General features: G+C 39.8%; 1 protein-coding gene and 1 long non-coding RNA gene across 2 annotated transcripts in view; one reads left to right on the top strand and one right to left on the bottom strand.

Moving 5' to 3' along the window:
- The window catches only part of LOC138023600 (uncharacterized), an 18,860-nt gene extending 14,263 nt beyond the window's left edge, over nt 1–4,597 (top strand). Inside the window, exons 13-14 of the mRNA XM_068870624.1 lie at nt 1,922–1,992; nt 3,317–4,597. Of these exons, the coding sequence (XP_068726725.1) occupies nt 1,922–1,992; nt 3,317–3,330 (85 nt within the window). The 3' untranslated portion in view covers nt 3,331–4,597. The remainder of the gene's footprint in view (nt 1–1,921; nt 1,993–3,316) is intronic.
- A 6,352-nt stretch (nt 4,598–10,949) lies between these two features.
- LOC138023624 (uncharacterized) lies at nt 10,950–11,600 on the bottom strand. The gene is made up of 3 exons (XR_011126723.1): nt 11,512–11,600; nt 11,295–11,386; nt 10,950–11,088 (listed from the first exon to the last, which is right to left on the bottom strand). It is a non-coding gene; the product is annotated as an uncharacterized lncRNA (long non-coding RNA).
- Between the last annotated feature and the right edge of the window lie 900 nt (nt 11,601–12,500).

Below are 12,500 nucleotides of genomic sequence, written 5' to 3'. Positions count from 1 at the left end.
AAGAATGCTGTGTCAAATTGCTTTGTTAGCATAATATTCGCTAGAAAAGGAAAGTGATTTACATAAAAGGCTAAAAGCTATGCAAAGAAACGTCACTATAAAACCGAACGTTTTCGACTCATTGTCATCAACGGGACTAACGCTCTTAAAGTCACGGGAACCTTTGGGGGCCGAAAGGCCAATTATGAGACTACGATCCCCCTATTTTAGAAAGCTGGGGCCCGTTTCTCGAAAGTGGTTAAAGTTTCGGGCCTTTTAGGGGTGTCATATATCCCTCTGTGTCTTAAGAATGAAGAGATTTTATGTCGACAAACTTCGTGATCATTTTGCTTTTTGTTATCTTGAAAAACATGTTAAAATGAGAATTGGTACGAAAAGATGGAATGGTACTCCCTCTGATGCTCGCCAGCTTAGGAAAGCACCCTTTAAAGTAAAACGTTAATTGAACTACTTTCTGCTTAAGTTTCTTTCAGTTGAAGAGTTGAATGTATGTGCTACGTTGATCTTTCAAAGTATATGGCTTTTCTTTAACAAGTTACCAGTAATATCTCAGATCATGTTTAGAACCTTTTCGTCTCTTATTTACGAGGCGTTTGTTCTTCTAATTCTTGTCAATTGCCAAGTGTCTTTCTGTCTATTTTGTCGTGCGAGACAGTAGTATTGTTGTAGCACTGGCCTCGGTTGTTCAAAAGGTGGATAACGCTATCATGGGGTAAATCATTATTCAGCGGTTAGAGCGGTTTTCAAATGAGTGCCGTAAAACCAAAACCAAAGTAATTACTTTGGCCAATCAAAAAGGACGGGGACAAATCCAGTAAACCAATCAAAACTCGAAGTAATTACACGTAGCCGACACAAAGCGCGGGAAAATGTGCACGCCCGGGCCACAATTGGTTTTGGTTTCACTTCTGCGGATTGGTTGAAAAAGTGGCACGAGAACTTGGAACCAATCACCGAGCGAAGTAATGCAAAACCAAAGTAATTCACTAATTACTTTCGACACTCAATTGAAAACCACTCTAAACACTAACAAAACCAATTGAGTTATCCAGTGGATAGCGCCATCCACTCTTCGAACAACTGGGGCCTGATCTAAGTGGCCCGCCGAGGATAGCTCTGCTGCTAACTGTGGTTTACCATGGTCTTCTCTGTACATGATTTGTTTGTAAGTAAAGTGAAGTGAAAAGGTCAGCTTACCAGCGTAAGGCAGTTTCGTAAATGTCTTTTCGGGCCCGAAAAGTTTTCGGGACTTGTGAGAAACGGGCCTCTGGCCCTTAAGCATATTTACAAGATCCGAAAGAGCATAATTGCAAACTTTGATGCCTAGAAACCGCCTCGGTTTAAAGATAAAGTAATTTATGGTCCCCGAAATACGCTCGAAGACCTTCCGAAGTTGTCTCCCGAAAAAGAACCTGCGAGAAATGGGCCCATGGGCATCAAGAAATGGTTACATTTGCCTGACGATAGAAGCAACTCGGAGTGTTTTGATCGTGGTCGTAGATTATTCCACCATGTAAATAACCGGCTGTTGAGAAGACGAGGCTGCAGGCAACTCATGCTCAGTCCTTAATTTTTAACCTCCGTTTACTTTTAAGTTCAGTCACTATCACATCGCCTTTCCATGTCATGAGTTTGCACAATAAAGCCTCATATGTGCACTAGAAAAAAAAGGGAGGGTTGTCTTCTCCTCTTCGCTCCACTTAAGCCTTCTCTTTTCCCCGCTGCTTGGTCTAAACAGAGCGCTTAATATCTACGCCGTAACGCTTATCAAAATCGGCGTATATTAAATCATGTGCACATGCGGGCACATCTGTAACAGAATAAGGAACGCGGGTTGAATGAATTCTAAACGAGTTACATTTTAAAGTTATCCATATACGGAGTGTGGCAACATGCGGTCAAAAGCTTTCTTCCCTTTCAGGCTTCTTAGTCGACCAGAAAACTGGCTTCCAGAGGAACACGCTCGAATTAAGATATGGAACAGTGTGTTAAGTAAGTTGTTTTTCACTTGTGATCTGTTCTCTGTAGACCTGTTTTTAGGAGCTCGATAATTGAGCTGGTCCAGTGTGTCATCTCTGAGGTAAACAAAAACGCCAAACCACAAAAGTCAAGCCTGGTTTCAAAAAATCAATTACGGTTATCGGGCTGGTGTTCACATGGAAAATTACCGACTGATGACATTCCAATTTGATAGTAGAAGAAACCGAGGCAATGTCGGTGTATTACTGCATCGAATTTTGTTCTAAGGATTTAATGCAAAGGTGATATCGTGGCCGGAGACTAGCTCAATCTGTGGTAAACAGGTCGCCCGCGCACAAAGTTGCTACGAGCTGGCTAGTGGAGGAATGAAGGGATTTTTTTTTCTGTGGAGCCGCCTCCACCGAGAGACTTTTCCTTGGCACGCGCGAGAAAAATTCCGCCAGCTTCAAAGGCTAGCCTCAAATACACGGTGTATGAAATTTCTACTGCTAACCATTTAAAGGAGAGCCGACCATTGGGCCGTTTATTAATGCAACCAACTATTGAACACGCTTTTCAAGGTGGTATAACTAAGCTTGTCAGCGATCATCCTGTTTATCAGCCCTTTTGTTTTATTCTTTTTGCGCACTGATCCTTTCGACGTTCTGCTATTTGGCTTCAATATATTTTTTCCTGCCAAGTGCTTTTGACCGTAATTTTGTTAATTGTATTGTAGTACGCCCGTGGCAATATCTCAAAATAAAAAATCAAGTGTGTTTATGGAGTTTGCTAAACAATGCGCATTGTGCTCTTTTGATGAAACGTTCTAGATTCATTTCGGCAAATATTTATTAGTAAAAACGTCTAGTCGTTAATTTTTTATTATCCTTTGTCATTGTCTGCATGGCTTTGTTCAGAGGGCGTATTGGAGGGTCTGGTATTGTTATGAACTCAATACTGACACCACTCCGCTTTCAACTGCACAAAGTGTTTGTTTTGACTACGGTTTCTGTAAATTGTACATCTCCACGTAATCACCAAAGTTTCATGACAAATTCAGGTTATTCGCACGGAATCCAATTATCTTTTGCGGATAATTATCAAATCAACGCAATTATCTTGCGTTGCAGATTTGAGTAGATTGCGGAAGATCTTTATTCATATTAGTATTTCGTGGTCAGAGACTATTTGACAGAATCGAAAATGTTCTCTTGGGGATCACCAAACCCTGGTATTTGCTTGAATACAAGAATCGATTTGCTAGATATACCATTTTTTATTCTATGTACCTCGCACAGGTTGTGGATAGGCGGGCGCAGATCTTACCGAACTCTTTTGTTATGTGTTTTTTTGCCAGAGGGTTCCAAATAACGACCATTGACCTCAATGCCTCTGACGCGGTGGCGTGATTGCTGAGATCCAACTCAAGTCGGCGGCAGAGAAGCTGGTGGATGGTGTGTGCTGCTCAGAAGGCCGCGTGATACAGGTGACCTGTTGCGGAAAATCACGTTTCAACCAAACGGCGCAAGAAAAGGCTTAATGCTCAGGCGTCATGCACTGAATCGCCTCAGTTGAAACGCAAGCTCAAGCACCGCTGAATCAAAAATAGAAAACCATTTCAAGTGGTTCTCAGCTTTCGTTTTGAAGGTTTTTTACTTGGAACATACCCGAATTAGACAGTACGTGTAACGCTTTACAGAAAAGCTCACCCCTTTGAACAGCATTTTGAAAAAGACCAAACCAGTACGTTAAAAGTGAAGTTATCAGCGAGTAGATTTTGTTTCTTTGCGTTGTATTGAAAAGATTGAAGCCCAAATTGAGCCTAATGCATGGTCAGGTATTTTTTATTACTGACTGTTATAATTCCAAGAGTTCATGAAATACTGTTTTTTCAAAATGATGATTTTGTTCAAAGGCTGAGGTCTGAATAGCAAAGCAATGTTCATGATCTGTTTTACTTTCACTCGGACGGTTTTTTTTAGGGCTTTTACACCAGTTGTGGCTATGATATTTTTCGTCTGGGTAACAGTTGAATTCTGAAGGGAGACAATACAAGGCTCCTTGTGTGACGGTGTTTAAATACGGTTTTTGCGACGTGTACAAACTTTATCACAGACCTCTGACACAATTCTTACTTTCCTTACAACTTACACTGAAATAGTCATAATTTGAATTCTTTTTTCTACGTTTAACTTAACTCTTCTGCGGCCTTTTGCCTCAGTCAGAGGTATGGCGAGGGGTATGGCGAGATCATTTGCATTCAGACTAAAGAATATCAAAATGACGGTCATTTTGGAGTAAGGTGTTAGAATCTCAATGTTGACCGGTTTTGTTACAACATGCTTAAAACTGATATGAGCCATTATATTGAACAGAAATGGTGCACCATATTTCCTTAAATAATTCTGTTTGTTTTTGAGTTGTCAATCGCCCAGCGTTTTTGAGCGTTTAACTTATTTGTAATTGGAAATATATCGATGATTATGTAATTTCTGTAAATATAAATTTTAGAACCGAATCAGGGATATGTTGAAATATATTTGTAAGTTATTTAATTTATGTGCGAGTATCAGTACACTTCTGAAGTAAACGTTCTATACAAGAAAGACTTGAAATATAGATTTGAGATGTTCTTTCCCGTTTAAAGTGTAATTTCATTTGAAGATCTTAGTAGTTTTCTTTACCCTGCGTAAAAAGAGACTTTCATACATTTTTCTAACATTTCTGGAAAATGGCATGAGAGCCAAAATTAAATTTAAGGCCGATCAAAGCCGAAATTAGGGGGCTTTGCTATTTGTTGGGTTTTGCCCAAAAGGAATATTGCAATTCCGTGCGTGCAATTTAGTTGCATAGGAATGGTTCCGGAATTTTCTTCATGATCTCTGTTTTTCTGAAGAGTGTCGGAAAATGAATGCAGAGTTGAAGGTACGCAATGTAGTTGCTCAAATTTGCGTTTTAGTTCGAGATCACACTGAGTTGATCCAGTGCAAAAAGAAAGCTGCGGCAGGTCGTGACAACTTCCACTTCAGTGTAATACCTTTTGCTGAAACAACAGATAAAATAGATAGTATTTTCGTCTGCGCTGTCAACTCCTTTTGTCTCTCGTCTCTGTCACAGAGGATACACCATTTCCTGGTGAATTGTCCATTTGATGCTTGGGGATTGAAAAGAAAATTATCAGAATTCATTGAGAAGAAAATAAACACTACCTCATATATTCAGGTATTTTCGTCACGGTCATCAGCTTTGTTGTCTCACTTCTTTTTATCTAGAAATTGTGGTGCGGATGCACCATTTCCTCACAAAGCGTCGCATTCAAAGGTTATAAATTGAAGAAAAAAATCGTGAAAATCGGTTGACTATGAAATTTAGGGCGCGTTCGATTGACCGTATTCCGGAATAGGAATACGTGGTCATAGGAGTTAGAAATCCTTCGTTTTTACGGAGATTCACATTAAAATTATCAAACCCTTGCTAAAATGCTATTTTAAACATATCTTTATTATCCTTGTTGCTTCAAAAGCCCCAGACATACCGTTTTAAATCATCACTCCACGTATTCTTATTCCGAAATAGGGTTAATGATCGAACGCACCCCAAGACTGCCATTCATAGACAGGAACCAAATCACTATTTTTTTCGATCGCCCTCTTACCTTATAGGATGAGGCTTTTTTAAGACTGGTCAACTTGATTACAATAAGAAAAGAACGATAAACTATGTTCATGTTGGACATTCAAATTGAATAAGGTTAAGAGGCCCCCCCTTTTCTATTTTTACAATGGATATTCAAATTTGGACATTTCTCAGTAAGGAAAATCTAGACCACCTCCATTCCCTCAGTTTCCATGATGAGAAAAATGGCGTGAATCGCCTGGCTAGTTGTCACGTTCTTTAATTTTCGTATAGTGAAACATATCGAACTAAACGTGTCTGTTTGATTTCTCACTGCGAGAATTACGATGAACTTCAACGTCGCCTCCTTGGCAATTTTGTCACTGCTAGTCTGAGAGGATTCAGAAAAGGGCACCATTGTTTAATCTTGAATTATGCGGTGTAATGTCTATACGATTCATGGGCGACAAAATATAAGCTTGCCAAACAGCACGATGCCATCGAGAAAGAAAAATAAATAAGTTTTTTGATTGCAAATAAAGAGGAATCGTCTTAGTCGATTAGTTAAAGTCGCGGGTTTTTTTTTTGTCTGTCGCAAATCGGAAAATTCTTTGGTACCGTTTTAGTTCTGCGACGCCTGCATTACTGATCAGCTTAATAGCGGCTCTTTGGTCGGCGTCTTATTCTAACGACTCAGTCGCGATTTTGCTAAATATGTTTATTGATTTTCTAGCGTAACAATATTGGCTTTCACGAGTAAAAGTTATTTTATCTTAATGATTGATTCAAGTGTCGTTGGCACTTGAGATTCCATGCTTGGATAGCTCGAAGTCAGAAAGCGTCTAATATTGCAAGAATACGAAATTACTTGGATCTCACTTCAACGAAGGTTTCACTTTATCCTTAACTTTCGTCGGATTCTCTTAACGAAGCGGTTTCTTTTGTGCGAGGGCTATAGAAAGAAACGTTTGTAACCTTAGACCTTAGGCCCCACTCGTTTAAAGGCCTTATACCTTTATCCAGTGGCGAAGTCACTATCCATACCGTAAAAGATACTTTACTTTCGCACATGGTACACCTTTGCTTAGACGTGCTTAGAGTACTTTATTCAAGTTTAGGTCAGCAAATACTGAGATCTTTGCATAGATTGAAACTGTCGGATAGTGACTTCAGTATTCGATGAGATAGAATTTTCCCGCGGCCTTTCAACAACTCTGGTCAGTATGATACGTGGATATTCTCGACTCTCACATGATATCAATAAAGCGCGGCCATGTTTATACCCAACTTAAACACTACTACACTCTAGCCTGTTCTAGTCGGGAAAACGAAAACAACTGCGTGTGAAAAGCGAGTGGGGACTTGGAATAGGCTACTACACTCTAGCAAATAAGGCAGCCGTCACGCGTGTCGAGTGTCGTTAGAGAGGATTTCTGCGAGCGCGAGGCTTCAAACAGCCTCAGTTCTTACAAAATTCGATGAAAATCCGGATTTATGTGTTGGGCCTTCAGTGTGAAACTCAAGCCCATGTTCTGAGTGAATGGCAAATGAAGCAAATACAATAGCAATGCTGGATTCAGCCTTCTGGAAATGCCATGTCTTAGCAAACTAGTGCGGCCACTCGCAACGTACAGGGCTTACATTATTTAGCAATATTTTATGTCAAGACCGGGGATAAGTGTCGACGTAAAAGATATTTACTCTAATCTCGCCTGTTGACAAGATGATGAAATCGTCAGTACCGAACTCTCAGCAGCGGGATATTGTAGATGCCCGGAAATTCTTAGTTTCTTTCAGCTGTTCTTTGTACGAGCATGCATCAACCGAGGATGTCAATTAATTTTCTTTTAATTAACTAATAGCTTCTCGGTCTTCATTTTAGCTACCTAGAGGGAAGTCTACTCATTATTCATAAGTTAAAACTGTTAATTTAGAAACAGTTTGTTACCGGTGATACAGTATCTGGTACTAAGGGGAGGGCTAAATTTCACCGTCTTATGCACATTTACTTGCAAGAATGGTTTTTCATAAGTTTTCTGCCACGCTACTCGCTAGTGTTTCACTCTCCCTTGCCTCACTAGTTTCACTTTGATGTCACGTTGCATCTGCTAGGTTCACGTTATTTCCCATCCGACAACCTGTACCAAATCAAGCGTAGGTCACCGATTGAATTTATTTGTGAACGGCTAAGCGATGTTCATCGATACGTGTCGGCTGTATGAATGAGCCATCCATGCAGACTTCAATTCGCTGCAGAAATATTTACTTCTTTTCTTCCCCACTGAGCAGATTTGAATATATATAAAAAAAAACATCGCTTTAGTCTATTCGATCCTTGTAGTTTGCTTCTAACCCTTCCAAAATGTATCACGCTACTTCTGCGCAACATGGTATTCCAAGTAAACGCGTGAAGAGCGTCTTGTTCCTTGAGACAACAGTGCTCGAACGTTTCAAGCGTTAGTCCAACTGATCTGACCCAATCATAAAGCAGATTTCATTTAAAGAAGGACTAATGCTCGAAACGGCAGTTTTTAAGCTCCTTACGATGGTCAATTTAGTTTCAACCTATTGTTCGATATGACCAAATTTCCGAGCTAAACTCACAGCGAACTTCCTTGCTGGGAATTGCCTCCCGGAGAAGCCGGGGGTGAACAGAGCTCAAATGCAGGGCTCGAAATAACGGCCGGTCAACGGACAATGTCCGAACTGATTTTGGAGTTGACCGGTACGTCAACCTTTCGTCTTGCCGGTCGTGTTGACCGGTCACATTTGATCGTTTTGAAAATGAAATAAATTAAAATTTCCATGCTGTTCAGTTGTTTCAGTTGTAGCAAGTCGCTGTGTATTGTCATTTTGCGGAACTTTGATCTGAAATCCTGGGTGAAATGCAACAAGAACCGTTGTTGACATTGAGTGCGTTTAAGTGCTATGAGCTCTAAGCAACAACTTTTTGGAAATATATAACGCCAGTTTTGGTTCATGGGCCCCTGTTTTAAGAGTTATTTATTTTATATAATTCGACAGGTCAGAAACGGTACGTGACCGAGCTAAAAAGAATTTGGCCGGTCATCGTGACCGGAGACTCTCCGGAAATTATTTCGAGCCCTGCAAATGTAACATTTATTTCATGTTTCATTTATCAGTCATGGACAGAAGCTCATTTTGACCTAAGGGGAACCAGGAAACTCATTGTATCGATCGAGGTTTCGTTGTGTTGCTGGTCAGTTTCTTTAAACCGTTGACTGTATGTGCGCTTAACAAAAATTGTTGTAAAGTCTTTATGATGGTATGACGCGTTCTTCGGGATATCCCGCAAAATTTTAAGAATCATGCGCAAAAGTTGCCAGGTATTTTAAAGTTTCGTTCCTAACATGATTCAAATGAAATAATATCGTCGTTCGTCTTCAGCCATTAGGGAGCTTAAGCACGCGCGATTTTTGAGACGCGGACGGCAACCGGAAGAAAACATTTCGCGAGCTCGGACTGTGGTGTCTCCCAGATTTTCATAAGAATCATTTCTAATGGAAAAAAGATACTTAGCAATGCAAATGTGTCTGTGTGAAGAAAACTTAAAAGGGAAAACAACTCACTTCCGATTGCCGTCCGCATCTCAAAAATGCGCGTGCTTAAGCTCCATAATATTATATTAAAACTGTACGACGCCATCTTTGTTTTGTTCACGGCGATGGCGAATCAGGTGAATTGTACATTGTTCCCAAAAGCTCGCTTATTTTTCCCTTTAATTGTTAATATTTCCAGGAAAAGCCCCGAATAATCATGAAAAGATCCGTATAATATTTGAGAATTTCGTCGGAAACGAGTCCCCGTATGCCACACGTCATTGCTTACCAACAGGTCAATATCCACAGTGCGTGTACGCTCCAATTTAAATGAAAATACCCATAACTTGACTTTTGCGAAGGCAAGTCCCGCTCAGGTTGTAGAAATAGCTGGACAGGGTATGATTTAATCGACGTTTGAGGCAAGCGACAAATGACAAACTGTCACTGAGGTTGAAATTTGCAAAAAAAAGTAAAAATAGAACGTGTGTGAGTGAAGCATAGAAACTGTGCTGTGTCAGCTGAGTAAATAAGAGTAAATTGACCGCTGTAATCCCACCTGCTCAGTTCTTATCTCCCTAAAGGTGGACAACTTCTTTTTATCAAGCTCTTTGCAACAACCAGTTTGCAAGTTAAGCTGCAACTAAAAGTGATTAATAACAAGACCATTTTCTTTTGATAACAAGCAGTAGCCTGTTGTTAGCAGTTTGCCACCACACGCATCGAAACCTCCTTATTATTGACATTAGAATAGTACTTCTCAGGACTATGTTTTTCCTTGGAAATTCCTACTTGTCAAGTCATAACGGTTCATTTTCCAGCGACAACGTACTCCGTTCAGTTAGAAGAGTCAGTCTGCTATTTGTTTAGCTAACCAGTATTTGTTCAGTTAGTAGGTAAGGTGTAATTACAACTGTTAGGATCAAATGATGTGGAAGTCGTATGGATTCAACTGAATGTTCTCTCAGATTGATACTGATTTGACTGACTTTCAACCGTTTTACCTTATGTGGTTTTTCAGGTCCAATGTGAACACAACACAAAAAAACAAGGCCGGGGAGACGAGATAGTTGTTCAATTAACCATTTGGCACTGACACAGCATAATTGGTTCATCCTTCCGAATGACATCAGTGGTTCGTATCAGCCTGTCGTGTTTGCTTTCCTGTCGACTTTTCAGTCTTAACGTGGATTCTGTCAACCACCCCTCAGTCTTATTTTCTTTGAACGGAAAAATTATGCGACAATCCTTTTTTCTGGAACGATTTTTTCATATGTTGCGTTAATTATTAGTGAATCCCTTTTAACGAAGAGGCACCATGACACGCAAGAGAACCATTTTTAAGAAAAGGAAAGTATTGTCCATTGACTTGGCATTTTCCGTGCTAAGTTCATCTATTCTTAACTTTGAACTTCGCATGACAAGTGCCTGCCTACGGAATTCAAGCAAACTTCACTTTGAATTCCATTGTAATCCGCCCCTCTACTGCAATAAGAGGGCAAGACGCGAGGGACAAGATTCGAATACATGTTGATTGCCAAGAAGTGGGGAAAAACAATGCCACGTGTTGAAAAACGCGTAGTTCAAGGTTTTGTCGATGAAAGATCGAAAAACGGACTTTGTTTTGTATTCGCCGCAGGAAGTACGAACTGCATGTACCTCAGTGTAACCTTTCGAAATCGATTATTTTTAACTTGAAAAATGCTCACGCGTTGTTGGCGTCTGGGAATTTTCTTGGCGTCCGCGAAACTATTAATTTGGAGGCTTCAAATTAAGCATTCTGCTACCAAATTTTAACTCACACTCTCTTTTGCACGAGCGGTCTTCGTCGCTATTCCTGGTTAAAAGACCGCGTAAGGACAGGCAGAGGTGTCTTGTAAGTCTTTAGAAAGAACTCCTTCTACGTCCCGCTCTTTGACACCCTGAGCTGATATGTCATTTTTTCCACGCACACCTTGAAAAGGACAATACCAAATTCAGCACTGATAATTAAAGTGAAACCAATTACGGCCCATAGTTTGCAAACTTAGGTCATTTTGCCTTCATTGATTAAAATGACAATAGAATATTAACTACTTTTTTTCAGCTGCTCTTGCAGGCATCGTTGTTCTGCACGACCAAATTTGGCCATCCGATTAAGTCTAAAAGCGGTTTACTTACCTGGTTATTGCACAGAAGGGCATGCTGGTTGTTCATATCTTGTATGATGTCGCCTCGTGTTCCATTTCCTTTCCATAATCCTCTTTCGTGAGCTGGATTATAAAGGTCAAAGTTCACTGTATACCGACAGCACTTAAGCTCTCAGTTCTCGCTCTAGCTATTAATCACCCCCTTTAGGCAAAAGGTTTTGTTGTTAAAATAATATCATTCAACTCACGTTTGATAAAAATTGCAAGTTCCTGTTAAAATAGTAAAAAACAAGAGATGGAGACTTGAGAGAGAGAAAAAGAAACGACAAAATGGAATTAAGGAAAAACGTTTCTCCGAACAGCTGCATTTCTGGTCCTTTCTGGCTTTTGGTCGGTTTTGCACATCAGACCGGATGACATCGAGGCGTTCAAATTTGTTGACCTTTTGTCGGGACTGCATCCTTTCTTAATTATGTAATACAAAAAACTCCTGGGGATTGTTTAGAAATCTTATATGACAATTGTTGCTTTCTTTTCCGTTAAACCAAATTAAATCTTCGATATTGTTAAAGAAAATAGTTTGTATTCCAATGTTTGCCATCCCTTGTTAAACTCAGTCACATGACCTTTTTTTAACTATATCGGTAAAAGGAAAACCTGTTACGCAAGACCACACAATGGTGCTGTCCAACCAGAAGGAAATCTATCTTTTTTTCCCAGGTTGTCATGATAGGGAAGTTTTTCTGAAGTTTCTGTCCAGAATATATAAAGCAGTTGGTTCTTTTTTTGCTCGTGTAATACTTTTGCGTCGTTAATTACGTAAGATCCATCACGTGAAATTAATTAATTTCCCAACAAGATGATTTTGTTTTATTTTTGCCAAGGCACTAAATGGCATTTTTCAAGGGGTATGAAAGGTTTTTATCTTGTGCGTAATTATTTTTTTTTATTGGAGAGGGCTCTTCAGTGGTCTCAATCAAGGCGGCAAAACACCCTTACGATTCTACGCATGATTAGCTTTCCTTCAGTGACAGTCAAAGACTGCAAATATAATCATCGGAAATTACTCTTCGAAAAGATTCTTTTCGTTAAACAAATATTTCATGAACTTGAGGCAGGTGTTAGCAAAATAAAAGTTGTTAAAAATGACTCGAAACCTTCTCCGGAAATTTACGCGAAAGTTTCCTGATGCTAGAAGGACTAAGCGTCGTAAAAAAGAGGGTTTCGTTACTTTGAG

This window comes from Montipora capricornis, chromosome 2 (assembly GCF_036669925.1).
Source record: "Montipora capricornis isolate CH-2021 chromosome 2, ASM3666992v2, whole genome shotgun sequence".
NCBI lineage: Eukaryota > Metazoa > Cnidaria > Anthozoa > Scleractinia > Acroporidae > Montipora > Montipora capricornis.
Note: the sequence above shows the minus strand (reverse complement) of the source record. Positions and strands in the feature narration are given on the sequence as shown.